The sequence below is a fragment of the Schistocerca serialis genome, chromosome 10, assembly GCF_023864345.2.
Source record: "Schistocerca serialis cubense isolate TAMUIC-IGC-003099 chromosome 10, iqSchSeri2.2, whole genome shotgun sequence".
NCBI classification, from domain to species: Eukaryota; Metazoa; Arthropoda; class Insecta; order Orthoptera; family Acrididae; genus Schistocerca; species Schistocerca serialis.
The window spans coordinates 116,892,250-116,912,438 of NC_064647.1; the positions used below are offsets into that span (position 1 = coordinate 116,892,250).

A 20,189-nucleotide genomic window follows, 5' to 3' on the forward strand; every position below is an offset into this window, starting at 1 on the left:
TCATTAAAGAGGATGAACTGCTTGAATGGACACACCTGTGCAATGAACACTTAAACTCACACAACAGTCTTTTCCCCATATGATTGGCAACTGCTTTTTGACCAAAGTCAGATTGCTTTGTTTTGTTTTATCTTATGTGTCTCATGACTCATGCAAGCAAATTCTTTGTGTTGGAATTTGTGAATTACATTGTATGTGAAGCACTCTTACCTTGTAATCCTCTAGGGCTTTGACAAAACTGGCAGGAGTAAACTTGGGCAAGGTGACATTGTGGATGCCGAGTGACACAGTGAGGTTGAGGATGATGTTGAAGCCGTAGATGTGGTAGAAGGGCAGGATGCTCAGCACCACCTCTTGGTAGCTGTCTGCAACAGAGTCAACATGCAGCTCAAAACACAGGGAAAAGCATTCATTGCTCAGATACAACTACATCCACTTCTATAAATTAGAGAAAAAGGCAGTAACTCAGGGAAATAAGCACTTTGAATTGTTGGTGTTCTGCAGCGTCAGTTAATTTTGTGAATGATATAGTGTTTCTGAAAGAATACCTCCCAGTTGCTTTAAATAATTTTATAGCCTGGATGATGTTGGGTCTTAGCCCAACAGAAGAGAGATTCAGTTTAGATTATTTCATAGTATTGCTCTGATACAGTGATGTATGTAAACACCATGGTGAGATTTTATAAACCATTCATGATATACATTTACAATACAGGATTATTCATAAGTACCTCCAGAGTTTCAGAAGATGACTCATGAAAACTATGGCATGCAGCAAAATGACAAATACCAATGGGTAGAGTATGACTCATGAAAACTATGGCATGCAGCAAAATGACAAATACCAATGGGTAGAGTATATCTCAATGTTTCAATATGACATACGCATCACGGTGTACTTTCAGAGCACACTAGAAGGGGGCAGGCATACCAGAAAATTGTAAACAAATCATTCACTAGGTGTTGTCACATCATCAAAATATTAAGTTAGTGCATAAGTTTGTAGCATTTTTGTTTTGAATGTTGGTATTCTGGTTGCTATGGATTTATTTATCAACTGTCATTTTTTATTTGTTGCTCACTGTTACTATTTGAGTTTATGTATTGTCATTTTGTCATTTGGAGATACTGAGTGGAGATGTGGATGCTGTAAAATGGAGTGCCAAGTGGTGAAATCAGAACATTTCCAATGTATTCTTCTGTTTGACTTCAACAGAGGGGTGGCAGCAGTGGAGGCAGCCAGACACATTTGTAATGTGTATGGGGATAAACCATTGCACAGAGCATGGAGAGAAAATAGTTTTCTCTCTTTCAGGAGGATCATTCTGACATTAGTGGCTCTCCAAATTCAGGAAGACTATTGGAATCTGATGAAATTCATTTAAACACATTAATCCACAATGACCCATGTCAGTGTACCCAAGAACCAGCAACTTTGATGAACTGTGACCATTCTACCATTTTATGACATTTGCATGCAATGGGAAAGATTCAAAATTGAGTGTACGGGTACCGCGTGCTCTAGCCCAAAATCACAAAAATTAGTGAGTGCATTTCTACTTGTTCTTCATCAATTGGTTCCTAAACACTCCTGATGATTCTCTCCTGAGTCATTACTTATTATCAGAAATGGTGTCTTTATACTGACATAAGGAAAAGAAAAGAATGGTTGAACCCAAACAAAGCGGCGACCTTCTGGTACAAAGACCTGCCTGCATCCACAATAGGTAATGTTTTGCATCTCGTGGAACAGCATTGGTGTGGTGTACTACAAATTACTTCAGTGAGGTGTAACCACCACTGCTGTCAACAACTGAGACATCTTACAGACACAATTTAAGAACAACAACCAGGAAGACTGCATGAAATGATGCCACTAAGGAGACTGCCTACACTATGGTTGTCTGTCCTCTTTTAGAATACTGCTGCACAGTGTGGGATCCTTACCAGATAGGAATGATGGAATACATTGAAAAAGTTCAAAGAAGGGCAGCACATTTTGTATTATTGCAAAATATGGGAGAGTGTGTCACTGAAATTATACAAGATTTAAGGTGGACATAATTAAAACAAAGGTGTTTTTCATTGAAGCAGAATCTTCTCATGAAATTCCAATCACCAGCTTTCTCCTCTGAATGTGAAAATATTTTGTTGACAGTGTCCTACATGAGAAATGATCACTGTGATAAATTAAGGGAAATCAGAGCTAATACAGAAAGATATTGGTGTTCATTCTTTTTGCACGCTATATGAGATTGGAATAAAAGAGAGTTGTGAAGTGGTTCAATAAGCCCTCTGCCAGGCACCTAAATGTGATTTGCAGAGTATCCATGTAGATGCAGATGTACTCCATGATAAGGTCTGCCCACATTCTGATAAACTGTCAAAAAACTCTGTGTAGGAGTTGGGTTGGGAAGTCATTCTACACCCACCTCATTCACCTGACCTTGCACTCTCAGATTTCACCTTTTCTACTTTTTATCAAATAACATTGAAGGAACTCCCTTTCTGCACAAAAATGTGATCCGAACACGGCTTGATGAGTCCTTCACCTCAAAACCACGTGATTTCTATAATTGTGGAATCAAAAAGCTACCCCAGCATTGGCAGACTTTTGTAAATAGTGAAGTAATATATATTATTGATGACTAAAGTCTCTATTATGTGTATCAGTTTTGTTCATTAAAGTTAGGTAAAAACACTATGAACTTATGCACCAACCTAATAGTTCACACATAGGCAATGCAACACAATGCAATGAAGATATTTCCAAAATGCATTGCTGTTGTACCAGCAGCAATTTCAATCAATCGCAAGCACATATTGACATCTCCTGCATCACAAACTATGTCCATATTTAACACCTGTGATGTGTGTTATGAGCCTTGAGAGATGCTCTTTGTACTGCCATGCATCAATTTTCTGTAAGTCTTAATTTTTGTGCAGATTTCTTTTGAAACTCCAGAGATGCTTATGGAAAGCACTGTGTATTTGTTGCAGCCTTTTACAGAAACAGTAACACTCATTCTTAGTACAAAGCAGGTAAAGTGATGCATCCTAGCCACATACATGAGTCGTTACAAGTATTTATAAGTTACTTAGCATGAAGTGTGCAGTGATGTGTACATTGTGATATTATTTCCCAAATTACTGTTCATTGCTATGGAAAAGTATTTGAAAGAGAATAAGTTTGTCAGATTTACTATAGCTTTTCCTGCAAAATTTTTTGAGACGAAAATGCATAAAAGACGAATATTAACGGGAAATACTGTCAATTTTGATGTTACTCGTTGCTTGCATACTTCTGGTAAAATATATGGAATAAATCTGTAAAATTTGTCTCTTGTATACCAACTCATACAAAATTTATATACTGTATAGACATTTGCGTACATGTTTTCAACATGATCAAAATTTAGTTCATAAAAATGGATAGAAGCATTGTGATGTCTTGGTTTTGATTTGTAATTAATTGAAAATAGAATTATTGATCATAAACACAGAAAAATGAATAAAATGTTAAATTAAAATAACTGTATTTTACTAAAACAAATATATGGTCTTATTTTCTTTTTTAGGTAGCAGCCAACATTTTTGACTGTGGTGTCCTCATATTCCCATGAAGACATAATTCAGCTGATACAGCAGTGTGGTAAAGTGGTTCTCAAAAACCTGTCACTTTATATTTTGCTAGGACTGATTAGTTCAGTTGTTTGATAATATTGTCAAACGGAATCCCCAGTTACTTACAAATCTGAAGCCAGCACCACCAACGAAGTACAGCACTTAGAACTGAAAGCATACTTATTTCTGACACCAATATATAGCCACAACAGAACTAAATTCCTAGACAGAGATTATAGCTATTTATACAAAAATAAGAAGTTCTAGAATGCAAGTATTTATATAAAAAGTGAATATTCCAGAATATACAAACACTACAAACTTAAGGTATTTCAAGAACTTCCAGAAATGACAACTAATGAATAACAAATAATTGCTGGTGGCTAGTTTCGAACAGGCAATCCAAACACAACACTCAGTTATGCTAATCATCACACTATACTGGTCATAGAATTGCTCTCACTCCTGCAGAAACAGTGACCCACTGTTTCAGAAGTTCTTACTGGAACCAACTATAGCACTCTGGACCTAAATCTTGTCAATAGCAATCTGTATGGAGGTACTACTAGATCCTTGCACTCTGGTCATGTTGTTACATCCTCTTCACTATTATGAGCATAGAAAGAAACCCATCATATTAAAGCTTCATGACCATCAAGTGGGTCTTCAGTTTCCTTGCACCTCCCATCACTGACCTGCACCTCTGGACTGTAGTAGGGACTCATACATAGGACATGGACGACATCTCTGCCCTTTTGTCTTCTTGATGTAGGGTTATAATCCTTGACTACGTGTTTGATGTCTAACAAGTAATGAAGGATTGATATGGTCCAAAGTAGTGCTTTACTAACTTTTCGAAAAGTCCTACTTTCTGCACAAACATAAAAGGCCATACCAAGTCTCCCAGGGTATATCTTACTAGCTGGTACTGCACACTTGGTACACTCAGTTTTTCTCCTGCTCATTTAAGATCCGCATGCAAGACAGCTGTCTTGCTTCTTTGGTCCTGGTGGTAAGATGATTCACTTACTCAGCTGAACATCTTCCAGCTGAAATGAGAATAGTGTTTCACTTGTCACTTTTGCCTCATGATCAAGGAGCAGAAAAAGGGCATTTGTCTCTAGTGTCTTGCTTTGCTGGATTGCATGCGAATGTCACAATGGACAGTACCATGCCCCAGTCTCTCTGCTTGACATCAGTGTACATTTGGAACATATCTGCAAATATCTTATTAAATCATTCTGTGAGGCCAGTTGTCTTTGGCGGGTAGACAGTTGCCATCATATTAGGTTACCCCTGACACTACTTTTGACTGGAAAACTTTTTCACAATCAATGATCATGACTGGAGTTCTCCTTACTTCAAAATGATGTCTTCTACAAAGAACTTTGTAATTTATGTGGCTTTGGCACCCAGCATAGCTATAGCTTTAGTGACAGCATAGTGTGTGAGGTTGCCTGTACAGACCGCTATCCGTTGACTCCCATTTGTTGACTTTTGAATTCTCTCCAAGAGTTTGAGTCCAATTGGGTGGAATGGGACTAATGCGGGTGGAATGAATATCAGACACCCCAGGGTTGATTGTAGCATGTGATTCCATCATTAGCATTCCAAACAGCAGTTCACATAGTTTCTAATGTATTGGTAGAGATCTGGCCAGTAACACCTGTGTCTGATTCTGTCAATAGTCTTCACAAATCTCAACTGAACAGATGTTGGAGTACTGTGTAAATACTGCAGGATAACTTGCCATAGATGAGCTGGGATGACAAGAAACCATTTCCACCCCATTGGATCATAGTTCCTCATATACAGGACTCCATTAATTAATTGGAACTCTTCTTTGGTCAGTTTCTCCTCCATCAGTGTTTCCAGCATTTTCAGCAGTGCTGCATCTTCTCTCTCTTCAGTAGCAATACAATTTAATGCAGTGATGACTGAGACTCCATCCACACTGCTGCATTCTGCCAAAGGATTCCTTGAAAGGCAGTTGGGGTCCTTGTGTTTGCATGTACTTTTGTATACCGTTGTGACATCATATTCCTGAAGCCTCAGAGCCCATCTCACTGAACAACTTGACAGATCCTTCAAACTAATCGTCAGTAGAGAATGGTGATCAGTCGCAATGGAGCAAACCATTCCGCACACAGTACTGAACGTCGTGTTCCACAGCAGAGGACCCCTTACATGTTCCCAAGTTGTCACAAAAACATCGTCAATTGTCATTATAGTGGACATAGGGACATAATAATTGGACCGTCAATCAATCAAACTGTGTTGCCTCGTCAGATGAATTTCATTTATTGTTAAACCAGGTCGATGGTCGTGTCCAGATTCACAGCCATCCAGGAGAGTGGCTGGTCGAAACATGCAGTACCCCACAGGAGCAGCTGGTGGGAGCATTGTTATGTTATGGGGAATATTTCCTCGGCTTCCATTGGATCTGCAGTGGCAATCGAAGGCACCGTGAGAGTGTGGACTATGTGAACATTATTTGGGACCACCTGGAATCACTTATGCTTGATGTCTTCCTCGACAGTGATGGCATCTTCCAATAGGATAACTGTCGATGTGACAAGGTTTGAATCATGCTGCAGTGATGAGCGCGACAGAGAACTCACATTAATGCTTTGGCCATAAAATTCGGCTTATCTGGATCTGATGAAACTCAGCTGGGATGCTGTCTGGTGCACGCTCCATGCCCTCAAACCAACTGCCCATAAACTACAGGAAGAGTGTTGCCTGTGCATCATCATCCAGCATGGAAGAACTGCAGAAGGCTATCAAACAAAGGAAAAATAGCAAATCAGCTGGCTTGGATGATATACGAACCGAGCAAATCCACTTTGGCTTAAATACACTACTAGCCATTAAAATTGCTACACCACGAAGATGACATGCTACAGACGCGAAATTTCACCGACGGGAAGAAGATGCTGTGATATGCAAAAGATTAGCTTTTCAGAGCATTCACACAAGGTTGGCGCCGGTGGCGACACTTACAACATGCTGACATGAGGAAAGTTTCCGACTGATTTCTCATACACAAACAGCAATTGACCGGCATTGCCTGGTGAAATGTTGTTGTGATGCCTCGTGTAAGGAGGAGAAATGCGTACCATCACATTTCCAACTTTGATAAAGGTCGGATTGTAGCCTATCACGAATGAGGTTTATTGTATCGTGACATTGCTGCTCGCGTTGGTCGAGATCCAGTGACTGTTAGCAGAATATGGAATCGGTGGGTTCAGGAGGGTAATACGGAACGCCGTGCTGGATCCCAATGGCCTCGTATCACTAGCAGTCGAGATGACAGGCATCTTGTCTGCATGGCTATAACGGATCGTGCAGCCATGTCTTGATCCCTGAGTCAACAGATAGGGACGTTTGCAAGACAACAACCATCTGCACGAACAGTTCGACAACGTTTGCAGCAGCATGGACTATCAGCTCAGAGACCGTGGCTGCGGTTACCCTAGACGCTGCATCACAGACAGGAGGGCCTGCGATGGTGTACTCAATGAATGACGAACCTGGGTGCACGAATGGCAAAACGTCATTTTTTTGGATGAATCCAGGTTCTGTTTACAGCATCATGATGGTCGCCTCCGTGTTTGGCGACATCGCAGTGAACGCACATTGGAAGCGTGTATTCGTCATCACCATACTGGCTTATCACCCAGTGTGATGGTATGGGGTGCCATTGCTTACACGTCTCGGTCACCTCTTGTTCGCATCGACGGCACTTTGAACAGTAGACATTACATTTCAGATGTGTTACGACCCGTGGCTCTACCCTTCATTTGATCCCTGCAAAACCGTACATTTCAGCAGGATAATGCAGGACCACATGTTGCAGGTCCTGTACGGGCCTTTCTGGATACAGAAAATGTTCGACTGCTGCCCTGGCCAGCACGTTCTCTAGATCTCTCACCAATCGAAAACGTCTGGTCAATGGTGGTTGAGCAACTGGCTCGTCACAATACGCCAATCACTACTCTTGATGAACTGTGGTATCGCGTTTATCATCTGCATTTCTTCTTGGTGTAGCAATTTTAATAGCCAGTAGTGTACAAAGTAATGGTTCAAATGGCTCTGAGCACTATGGGACTTAGCATTTGAGGTCATCAGTCTCCTTGAACTTAGAACTACTTAAACCTAACTAACCAAAGGACATAGCACACATCGAAGCCCGAGGCAGGATTCGAACCTACGACCATAGCAGTCGACGGTGGCCAGCCACAGAAATGGATTCTCCAGCTTTTAGATAATTGTGTAAGCAGAAACCAAATTCCAAACATATAGCGGAAGAATCGACTGATTGCTTTGCTCAAACCTGGCGAAGAAGGAAATTATCCAAAGAATTTTAGACCAGTTGCAACGTGCTGACATGAGCAAAGTATCCAACCGATTTCTCATACACATACAGCAACTGACCGGCATTGCCTGGTGAAACGTTGTTGTGATGCCTCGTGTAAGGAGGAGAAATGCTTACCATCACGTTTCCGACTTTGATAAAGGTCAGATTGTAGCCTATTGTGATTGAGGTTTATCGTATTGCAACATTGCTGCTCGCGTTGGTTGAGATCCAGTGACTTTTACAAAATGCTGGAATTTTTAATTCCCTATCACCTGCAATTGGCCCCTCACTTGTATCTCAGCAATCTGGATTTTGTGCAGGTAAAAGCTGTACTGGACAATTGTTAAAACTCACACAGTTTATAGAAGATGGCTTTGAAGCTGGGAAGGTGACAGGAGTGTCATTTGTCGACTTATCTGCAGCATATGATACCATCAATCACCATCTACTACTAGTCAAGGTCTACAATCTGATCAAAGGTTTTAGGTCTAATCAGACACATCGCCTCCCATCTGCAGAATCGCAGGTCCTTCGTCGACTTTCAAGGACAGCATAGTTGATGGAGACTACAGAAGAATGGCCTCTCACAAGGAAGTGTTTTGGCTCCAATTCTTTTTAATTTATACACGAACGATCAACCGATATCCCCAAAGAGCTTCTTAAATGCTGCCGACCTCACTCTAGCCACCTACAGCACAGATCTTGGATCAGTGGAGAACAGCCTCATGAATGCCCTTAAAGATCTATCCGGATACTACAACACAAACCAGCTTAAACCAAACCGTTCAAAGACCCAAGTGTGTGCTTTTCATTTGAGAAACAAGGAAGCCACTCGTAAGCTGAAAATGGTGTGACTGGGGGTCGAACTGGAACACTATGAGACTCCAAACTACCTAGGAGTGACACCTGACAGATCTCTAACTTTCAAAAAGCACTGCATGAAATCCAAGTCAAAAGTTTCCTCCAGGAACAATCTCCTACGAAAACTGGCCAGATCACAGTGGGGTAGTCAGACTGAAACATTGTCACTATGCTATTCTGTGGCAGAGTGTGCCTGTCATGTTTGGTATAATTCAACTCATGCCAAACAGGTTGATGTAGCTTTCAATGAAACCTGCAGAATTATAACACGTTGCTTGAAATCCACTCCAGGCGATTGGGTTTACAACCTTGCAGGAATAGCACCAACAGCTGTTCGAAGAGAGATAGCTGTGAACAAGGAAAGGACGGCAGTGGAACAGGAAATTAGCCATCCTTTGTATGGGTGTGAAATGCATATGCAACGACTGAAGTCAAGGAACAGTTTCCTTAGGACATCAAAGGAAGTTAGAACCACTGCTGAACAAGCTAGGTTACAACTATGGAGGGCTATGACTTACCTTCCCCCTAGTTGGAAAAGAGTTGTTGAAGCTCTACCTCCAGGCCATGACGGGGAATGGACAACTTGGAAGTCCCTGAATTGACTGAGATCTGGATTGGAAGATCAAAAGTTAACTTGGCAAGATGGGGATACACTGATCCAAATGATATTCGGTGTGGAGAAGAACAGACAGTTTGACACAAGCTTCACAGTTGACTGTGCCCAGTCTCCTGTACAGAAGATGATCTTCAACAAGCAACAGAAAATGCACTGGAAGTGGCCAAGTTTCTGAAGAAGAGAAATTTGTTAACGTCGAGTATAGATTTAAGTGTCGGGAAGTCGTTTCTGAAAGTGTTTGTATGGAGTGTAGCCATGTATGGAAGTGAAACACGGACGATAAATAGTTTGGACAAGAAGAGAATAGAAGCTTTCGAAATGTGGTGCTACAGAAGAATGCTGAAGATTAGATGGAAAAGAGTTGTTGAAGCTCTACCTCCAGGCCATGAAGGGGAATGGACAACTTGGAAGTCCCTGAATCGACTGAGATCTGGATTGGAAGATCAAAAGTTAACTTGGCAAGATGGGGATACACTGATCCAAATGATATTCGGTGTGGAGAAGAACAGACAGTTTGACACAAGCTTCACAGTTGACTGTGCCCAGTCTCCTGTACAGAAGATGATCTTCAACAAGCAACAGAAAATGCACTGGAAGTGGCCAAGTTTCTGAAGAAGAGAAATTTGTTAACGTCGAGTATAGATTTAAGTGTCAGGAAGTCGTTTCTGAAAGTGTTTGTATGGAGTGTAGCCATGTATGGAAGTGAAACACGGACGATAAATAGTTTGGACAAGAAGAGAATAGAAGCTTTCGAAATGTGGTGCTACAGAAGAATGCTGAAGATTAGATGGGTAGATCACATAACTAATGAGGAGGTATTGAATAGAATTAGGGAGAAGAGGAGTTTGTGGCACAACTTGACAAGAAGAAAGGACCGGTTGGTAAGACATGTTCTGAGGCATCAAGGGATCACCAATTTAGTATTGGAGGGCAGCGTGGAGGGTAAAAATCGTAGAGGGAGACCAAGAGATGAATACACTAAGCAGATTCAGAAGGATGTAGGTTGCAGTAAGTACTGGGAGATGAAGAAGCTTGCACAGGATAGAGTAGCATGGAGAGCTGCATCAAACCAGTCTCTGGACTGAAGACCACAAGAACAACAACAACAATAAACATATACAACGAAGGGTTCAATATGCTGCTCTTGAGATGCACATCACCTGTCAATGCGATATTCAGATTTTCTCATACTGCAGCGAGTATGTCTTGAGTTACAGCTTCCACAGCTTTGCTGTTATGCTAAGTCTCAGTTCATTCATTGTTGTTGGTAATGGAGGCACATAGACAGCATCTTTTATAAGCCCCCACAAGAAATAATCACATACAGTCAGGTCCGGTGACCATGGAGGCCAGTAATGTAAGGCTGAATCATTTGGTCCAGTGCGACCGAGCCATCATTCAGTAATTCTTCGATTTAACTTCCTATACACAGTCATTGTGCTACCTGGGGTTACACTGGACTCGCATTCAGCAAGACGACAGTTCCTGACTTAGGTTTTCTGTGTTGTTGTGGTCTTCAGTCCTGAGACTGGTTTGATGCAGCTCTCCATGCTACTCTATCCTGTGCAAGCTTCTTCATCTCCCAGTACCTACTGCAGCCTACATCCTTCTGAATCTGCTTAGTGTATTCATCTCTTCATCTCCCTCTACAATTTTTACCCTCCACACTGCCCTCCAGTACTAAATTGGTGATCCCTTGATGCCTCAGAACATGTCCTACCAACCGATCCCTTCTTCTGGTCAAGTTGTGCCACAAACTCCTCTTCTCTCCAATTCTATTCAATACCTCCTCATTAGTTATGTGATCTACCCATCTAATCTTCACCATTCTTCTGTAGCACCACATTTCAAAAGCTTCTATTCTCTTCTTGTCCAAACTATTTATTGTCCATGTTTCACTTCCATACATGGCTACACTCCATACAAATACTTTCAGAAATGAGTTCCTGACACTTAAATCTATACTCGATGTTAACAAATTTCTCTTCTTCAGAAATGCTTTCCTTGCCATTGCCAGTCTACATTTTATATCCTCTCTACTTCGACCATCATCAGTTATTTTGATTCCCAAATAGCAAAACTCCTTTACTGCTTTAAGTGTCTCATATCCTAATCTAATGCCCTCAGCATCACCCGAGTTAATTCGACTGCATTCCATTATCCTTGTTTTGCTTTTGTTGATGTTCATCTTATATTCTCCTTTCAAGACACTGTCCATTCCATTCAACTGCTCTTCCAAGTCCTTTGCTGTCTCTGACAGACTTACAATGTCATCAGCGAACCTCAAAGTTTTTATTTCTACTCCATGGATTTTAATACCTACTCCGAACTTTTCTTTTGTTTCCTTTACTGCTTGCTCAATATACAGATTGAATAGCATCGGGGAGAGGCTACAACCCTGTCTCACTCCATTCCCAACCACTGCTTCCCTTCATGTCCCTCGACTCATAACTGCCATCTGGTTTCTGTACAAATTGTAAATAACCTTTCGCTCCCTGTATTTTACCCCTGCCACCTTCAGAATTTGAAAGAGAGTATTCCAGTCAACATTGTCAAAAGCTTTCTCTAAGTCTATAAATGCTAGAAACGTAGATTTGCCTTTCCTTAATCTTTCTTCTAAAATAGTAGAGGAGAAGTTCGGAGACAATCACTTTTTGTACCAAAGCTTTCTCTAAGTCTACAAATGCTAGAAATGTAGATTTGCCTTTCCTTAATCTTTCTTCTAAGATAGTAGAGGAGAAGTTCGGAGACAATCACTTTTTGTACCATCGAGACAGTGCAGCCTGTCATCGAGCAGGATCTGTAGTGTAATGGTTCGTGGCCAATAACATTCCTGAAATGGAGTGGCCTAACTAGAGTCCTGACGTTAATCCAGTGGAATACCTCAGGGGTGAGTTAGAATGCCCGCTTTGCTCCAGCCCTCAGCGTCCAACTTCACTAACTTCTCAGCTCTTGAGGAAGGGTGGGCTGGCTTTCCTCCATGGACATTCACACACCACGTGGAAAGTGTCCCTTGCAGAGCTGAGGCAGTTCTAAAGGCGAAGGCTGGACACATCCCATCCTCCTCTCAGAGTGATGTGATATTCCTAGCTGTGACTGCCAGCTTTTTTGTTCTGCTAGAAGCTCGCCTTGATGCAGCTTGATAAATGTGAGGTAGCATATGGCACAAAAGTGGAGTGAGGTACAAGCAACAGATGGCTGAGTACGTACCAGTCCTGTGGGAGAGTCCGCTAATTGTACTGAACTTGCTTCCGATTCTTTAGTTGAAACTTGCGGGCTGAGAGGCCGTGGTCGATATATAAAATTTCCACCTGACGTTTCATCCCCAACTGCGGGAAACATCTTCTGAGGTCGACCGGCTACTGCCACTGAGGCTCCAGGTACTCTCGCATTTATAGAGCGCATAGAGGGAACCACCATTCATCACGTGATGCCGACGGTATGCCTATCTTTGGAAAGCGTCATCATTCTCGATTAAGAATAATCGATTGCCATTCTGCTGGCTTAACGTCGACATCCATATTTTGTCCAACTTTAAAAGTTCCTCTTTTCTATTAAAATTGTTATGGTGTTTGTGAGTTTCTATTGCTTCTCTATTCATGCGAGCATGATAATGGGATTTTCGTGCTAGAACGCTTGTCTCATTAAATTTAATTTCGTGATTCCCATCTCGAAAAACATGCTCAGCTACGGCCGATTTTTCGATGTGTCCTAAGCGACAGTTTCTTTTATGTTCGGCTAAGCGGGTGTTTTCACTTCTTTTGGTTGTTCCAATATAAACTTGTCCACAGCTGCATGGAATTTTGTGTGCCCCAGGTGTTGCTAGGGGATGTCGAACATCCCATTATCATGCTCGCATGTGTAGAGAAGCAATAGAAATTCACAAACACCAAAACAATTTTAATAGAAAAGAGGAAGTTTTAAAGTTGGACAAAATACGGATGCAGACGTTGCGCCAGCAGAATGACAATCGATTACTCTTAATCGAGAATGATGACGTTTTCCAAGGATAGGCATACTGTCGGCATCACGTGACGAATGGTGGTGCCCTCTATGCGCTCTATAAATGCGAGAGTACCTGGAGCCTCAGTGGCAGTAGCCAGTCGACCTCAGAAGATGTCTCCCGCAGATGGAGACGAAACGTTAGGTGGAAATTTTATACATCGACCACGGCCTCTCAGCCCAGAAGTTTCAACTGAAGACAACACTGGCTGTGGAAGCCTACATTGTATGATTGCTTCTGATTGGTCGGTAGGTTCAGGCGCTAGGCAAAAAAACGCCTAACTTCTCTTATTAATTACTTATATACTTTTCATTGTATTTAACACAGTTTTTAGTGTGACAATCTCTCATGGTTACCCTACGAATCTATTGGTTTTGTTTATTAAATTTCACTAGTTTTGAGAAAAACGTAAGAGTAGCGACATTGCAACCGAAGTGCTTCGGACGCCTTTGAGTCACTTTGGTGCACCTGGGAGATGAAGTACTGCGCTAGTCGCTCTGTTTCAGGCTTTCTGGAGGGTCAGATACGCATCTCAGTATCGTGCATTACTTAGATGTGAATATGTAATAGTCACTCTGTCTCGGGTGTTCTTCAGAGCCAGACATGTTGTACTCTATATCGGGTGTAACTTATTCCATGTAGGCTTTCACGGCCGGCGTCTTTATCAGTAAACTCTTCCGGGCTAAGTTGCCGTGGTCGATCTGTAGAACTTCTTCTCCCTGACATTTCGTTCTCAACTACGGAGAACAAAGTGGACAGTTTAACATTTAGATCTATGGAGATTAGTGCAGAAGTGTCTTCCAATAGGCAGAAGGACAAGTTTGATCGTCTACAAGAGGGTCGACAGGAAACACCGATTCCAAACAATTCCCAAACGGTTATTAATTTATCGGAAAAAGAATTGTCTAAGGAAGAACTTTCTGTTCTGTCTAAAGGAGGGAATTTTGCAATAACTCCATCCAAGATTCCTGTGGAGGACATTATTGCTAATATAGAGGCAGGAATTCGTCAGTTACCATCATATTCTGCTAATGAAATTAGAATGGAAACTTCCAGGATATTACGCAAAGCTAAGCCGCCCAGCAGCAATCTGTCTCAAGGGGAAAGGAAGGCATTGCGGGAGATCAATGCAGACAAGAATGTTATTATAGTTGCCGCTGACAAGGGAAATGTTACTGTTTTAATGAATACTGAGGATTATCACAAGAAGATCAGTGATCTCCTGGAACCCAGCACATACAAGAAGTTGAAAAAGGATCCCACAACGAATGTGCTGAATGCCACCAAGCGTCTGATAAAACAGTCTTCAATTCCTACAGAAGTTAAAAAGTATCTTTGTGAAACGGAGGCTTATCCTCCGAGATTATATGGATTACCAAAGATACATAAACCTGATGTTCCTTTGAGACCAGTAGTCAGCGCAATTGGAGCTCCTACCCAAGAACTAGCCAGACACCTTGCCTCTTTGTTACAACCTCACATAGGCAAAACTGAGAGTCATATTAAAAACTCTCTACACTTCATTGAAAAATTGAGGGAAATTACTGTCGGTTCTAATGACATAGTTGTCAGTTTTGATATAGTGTCTTTGTTCACGATGGTTCCAGTTGATGAAGCTCTCTCCCATATAGCCAATATGTTCCCTACTGATATAGTAGCCTTGTTCCAACACTGTCTATCCTCAACCTATTTTCAGTACAATGGTGAATTTTATGAACAGATCGATGGGGTAGCCATGGGAAGCCCCCTAAGTCCCGCAATTGCGAATTTATTCATGGAATATTTTGAACATCAAGCATTGCAGTCGGCCAAAAAAAAGCCCCTCGAAGTGGTATCGGTATGTGGATGATACCTTTGTAATATGGAATCATGAGGAATAAGACTTGAATGATTTTCTGGTACACTTAAATAGCATCAACCCAAAGATTAAATTTACTATGGAGAAGGAGAAGAATGGACAACTTAACTTCTTGGATGTATCAGTTATCAAACGGGCGGATGGGACCTTAGGCCATAAGGTCTACAGGAAAGGTACACATACTGATCGCTACCTCCATAAGAACTCAAACCACCACCCTAGGCAAAAGAGGGGGGTCATAAAAACACTAGTGGATAGGGCCAATAATATTTGTGAACCAGGCTACCTACAAGAAGAACTAAATCATTTACGAATGGCCTTTGCGAAAAATGGTTATACAAAAAACCAGATTAATCGAGCACTTCACCCAAATAGAAAAATGCCTAAAAATAGGAGACAGCAACAACCATCAGCTGGAAAAGTATTTCTTCCGTTCATCCATAATATCACGGATCGCATTGGAAAAGTACTAGCCAAGTTTCAGGTAGAGACCATTTTTAGACCTACTAAGAAAATTAGTGAATGCCTAAGATCAACAAAAGATGCTCGTCACCCCCTAGCCACCCCAGGGGTATATAAAATTCCGTGTAGTTGCGGCAGGGTTTACATAGGAACTACAAAAAGAAGCATCAATACACGGTTGACGGAGCACAAAAGAAACTGTCGCTTGGGACATATCGACAAATCGGCAGTAGCGGGACATGTTTTTAAGGATGGAGATCACGACATAAAATTTGGTGAAACAAGCGTGCTAGCGAGGACGTCGCACTATTATACACGTATGTATAGAGAGGCAATTGAAATCCACAAACATCAATACAATTTTAATCGTAAAGAAGAAGGATTAAAATTGGATAAGATATGGCGGTCGACGTTGCATCAATCACGTGACAATCGATTGCCTGCAATCGAGAGAATAGACGATAGCCAGAGATAGCTGCACATCGATGCCATGTGACGTGTGGTGGCGCCCCCTACGATATCTATATAAGCGGCGGCCCCAGCTCCTAGCAGCCAGTCGTCGACTCACCTCAGAAGATGTTCTCCGTAGTTGAGAACGAAACGTCAGGGAGAAGAAGTTCTACAGATCGACCACGGCAACTTAGCCCGGAAGAGTTTACTGATAAAGGGTGTAACTTAGTTGTGAATATGTAATACTCACTGTGTCTAGTGTGTACCAGAAAGCAGGACATGTGAATCATATTTCGGAAGTTGGATGGAAAAGTTACCATACAATTAAGAAAGCTATGTCAAGTGTTTTAGAAGACAGTGTAAATGTGTGAATATTTGAATAATAAGCCGGCCAGAGTGGCCATGTGGTTCTAGGCACTACAGTCTGGAACCGAGTGACAGCTACGGTCGCAGGTTCGAATCCTGCCTCGGGTATGGATGTGTCTGATGTCCTTACATTAGTTAGGTTTAATTAGTTCTAAGTTCTAGGCGACTGATGACCTCAGAAGTTAAGTCGCATAGTGCTCAGAGCCATTTTTGAATAATAACCGAACAGGATACATTAATGAGAAGTGTCGCCTACCATAATTGTCAGTACTACACATCTTGCTCTCTGTAGATACAGAGACTAACCTGGGCAAGTGTCATCCCACAGGTAGCCCAGTCACAGTTCGAATTGATGGCATAAGCCGGCCGAGGTGGCCGAGTGGTTCTAGGAGCTACAGTCTGGAACCGGGCGACCGCTATGGTCGCAGGTTCGAATCCTGCCTCGGGCATGTATGTGTGTGATGCCTTTAGGTTAGTTAGGTTTAAGTGGTTCTAAGTTCTAGGGGACTGATGACCTCTCTCTCTTATTATTATTATTATTATTACTATTATTATTACTTTTTTTTTTTTTTTTTTTTGACAGCATAGCAGTCTCCACCGAAGAAGATCCCACGACAGAAGAACTGTCTTCTGCGCAGGGGACACAACTTTACAAGACGACAGTTTGGTGAAAAGGATGGTCAGAGACTCTGAGAGGTGGCATGAGCCCCCTCTCATATTTATATCTTACGATTTTCCTCTCTAATTGCATGCTGTGAAAAGTTGCCATTCCTTCACACGTGGACTTCCCACGCAGCGTCTCTCATCACCCAGCTGGTCCGGTGACAGGCGGGCACTGCCGATCTTGAAAGGGTAAGCCGACGGGTGTGAGGGAGTCGAGTGAATGCTTTCCAGACGCCGACATTGTCAAAAGACACGCCCGGAGGGGCCTGAAGTAGCGGCTGGGCTAGAGGTCACGTTACTTCGCAGAAACTTAGCGAAAACACTTTCTGGTGGGCTACCAGCGAGGCGTGGGAATGACTTGTGTTCCCAAGCAGCCTTGGCGCGCAAATTCCCGCGTTTTCTGCCGTATAGTAACTGTGATTGGCTTGCTCAGGGCATAGCTCCGTGACGTAGCAAAATCGGCGCAGAAATTGGCGCCAAGAATCTCCATTGGTAGAATGGTAGTGCTCTGGCAATAGAGTGGAATTTTCCGCCAGTTTTCGAGTTGCTGATTGGAATGGTTAACCACGGCCACTGTCCTGGGGGCGGGAATGTTCTGTGTTCGGTTTGTATGGGTGCTCTTGTGGGTAGTCGGCTCTCGCCTTTCGGTCAGAGTAGGTTACAAGACTGAGCTCTCGCTGCTCTGGACAGCCTGCTTTCCGTTGTTTGTCTAATATACTTTTATTTAATTGTAACTGTTTGACGAAGTTGCTGAAGTTTTGGCTTCAACGTAACTTTCCGAGTACAGTTGGCAATTGAGCGTTCTGCGTACAAGCGGCCTATGTTGTCTGTCTTGACCAGTTTTGGCTAAAGTCGACTGTATCGGAGTTACAGTGTGACTTCGCTTGTTAAAATCAATCACTGTACCGTCAGTGATTGTGTGGCGAGCCTTCTTCGTCTCCCTAGAGGCGCATTTGTATTGCTAGGAAGTCTTTAGTCTGGAACAACCAAACCAGGATAACTAGTTTCGGGCTATACTCGCGACATTATCATCACCACGACAGGACGTCGAAGCAACCAGCCATCGCCTCCGGTACGCCGGATCGTGTTCTTGCAGTTAAGAAGACAGTTTGCTAATGTATGTCCGCAGCACCGGCGGACAGGGATTTTCCTAGGTGATAATCAGAGCTCAGCAGAGCGCACCTGTTCGTCTTTTTCTAACTTTGTTCTGTCTTGGGTAACAGCAATTAATGTTGGGTTGGCTGTGTGTTTTCTCTTAAGATTTGAGTTACAAGGAATTGGCTCCACATACCACTTCGTCATAAATGTCACAATCTAGTTTAGGGACAATTTCACCTTCACAGCATTTATTTGAGTATCCAATTTGAGCCAATTTGATGTATTGTAAATGTTTCATGTGTTTTGTTTATTATTTTGAGTTTAGTCATAATAAATCATATTGTTATTTTGGACAGAACTTTCATTCAGTTAATTGGTAGAGCAACCCCTTCATTTCTCACTACGTTACTGAAACTTCCCTTTATTTAATTAATGTCTATCAAACTAAATTATTGCAGGTGCCAAACTCTTTTCTACTCCACTTGCAGGGTCTATTACAGTCAGTTCGCGTTTCTTTTTAATCCATGTGCAACAGCAAAAGTTGGAGTTAGAATAGGAGGGGCTTAGAGCATCATATATATATGAAGATTCTCGAAGAATTTAGTGTTAAATGTACTGCTAGCCCCGGCACCTCGCAACTCTTATTCAATCTCACCAGTTTCCATATCTGACTTCCAAAGGGACTCATAATTTATAGTATGTTGATACTGCAGATCCATACTTAGCTAGCATATACAGCCACTCGCTCGTCGAAAGATTTGTATCTAAAGACTTGAAAGTTTAACAAGTCACACCAAGACCCAAGAAATCAAGTAGGAGTAAACCGCTGAATTAGAGGCCTGTACCGCTAACGCCGATTTGCAGTAGGATTTTAGACTGTATGCACTGATAAGCCAAAGCATTATGAGCAGTGCCCACCGCGAGGGTGGATCTTGGATGGTGGTGTTGCGGGAGTGTGACACGGTAAGGAATGAATATAAGTGGATGGGGAATCATTCTACTGATGACAAAGGCCGCGAATGGGGAAAGCTACCGGCATAAGCGACTGCGACAAAAGTGGTATTACGAGGGTCACTCCAAAAGAAATGTTATTTTTGTAAAAATACAGTTTTCATTCCGCATGTGTGAAAGTTTTACAGTGTGTGGATACATCCTTCCCGCTTGTTTTCAAACTTAGTTCAACCTGTTCCCGTGAGTGGCCCTGTCACAGCATGTCTTCAAGATGGCTGCTACACTTGACGTTCATCAGAAGCAACGTGCTGTCGAAGAATTCCTGTGATGTGAAAATGAGACAGTGGGAAACATCCACAAGAGGTTGAAAAAAGTGTATGGAGATGCTGCTGTAGATCGCAGTACAGTCAGTCGGTGGGCAAGCAGGTTACGTGATGAAAGCGGGCACGGCAATATTGAGGATTGTCCTCGCAGCGGCAGGCCTCGTACTGCACACACTCCAGACAATGTGCAGAGAGTTAACGAATTGGTGACTGCTGACAGACGCATCACAGTGAACGAATTGTGACGCTACGTCGGGAGAGGGGATGGAAGTGTTTGGAGAATACTCAAAGTATTGGCGTTAAAAAAGGTTTGTGTCAGGTGGGTTCCTAAGATGTTGACAGTGGCTTACAAAGAAACAAGAAAAACGGTATGCAGCGAACTTTTGGAACAGTATGAGAATGGTGGAGATGAATTTCTTGGGAGAATTGTGACAGGTGATGAAACATAGCTCCATCATTTTTCACAAGAGACGAAGAGGCAATCAATGGAGCGGCATCATGCAAATTCACCCAAGGAAAAAAAAAAAAAAATTCAAAACCACACCTTCTGCTGG

The 20,189-nt window shown here is 42.2% G+C and overlaps 1 protein-coding gene across 2 annotated transcripts in view; it reads right to left on the minus strand.

Moving 5' to 3' along the window:
- LOC126425310 (probable 4-coumarate--CoA ligase 1) overlaps positions 1 to 20,189 on the minus strand; it is a 531,967-nt gene that overhangs the window by 129,949 nt on the left and 381,829 nt on the right. For both annotated transcript variants that reach the window (XR_007576280.1, XM_050088290.1), the window contains exon 4: positions 211 to 365. Coding sequence is in view for 1 of the 2 variants with exons in the window: in XM_050088290.1 (XP_049944247.1) it covers positions 211 to 365 (155 nt within the window). In the remaining variant the exon portion in view is untranslated. The remainder of the gene's footprint in view (positions 1 to 210; positions 366 to 20,189) is intronic.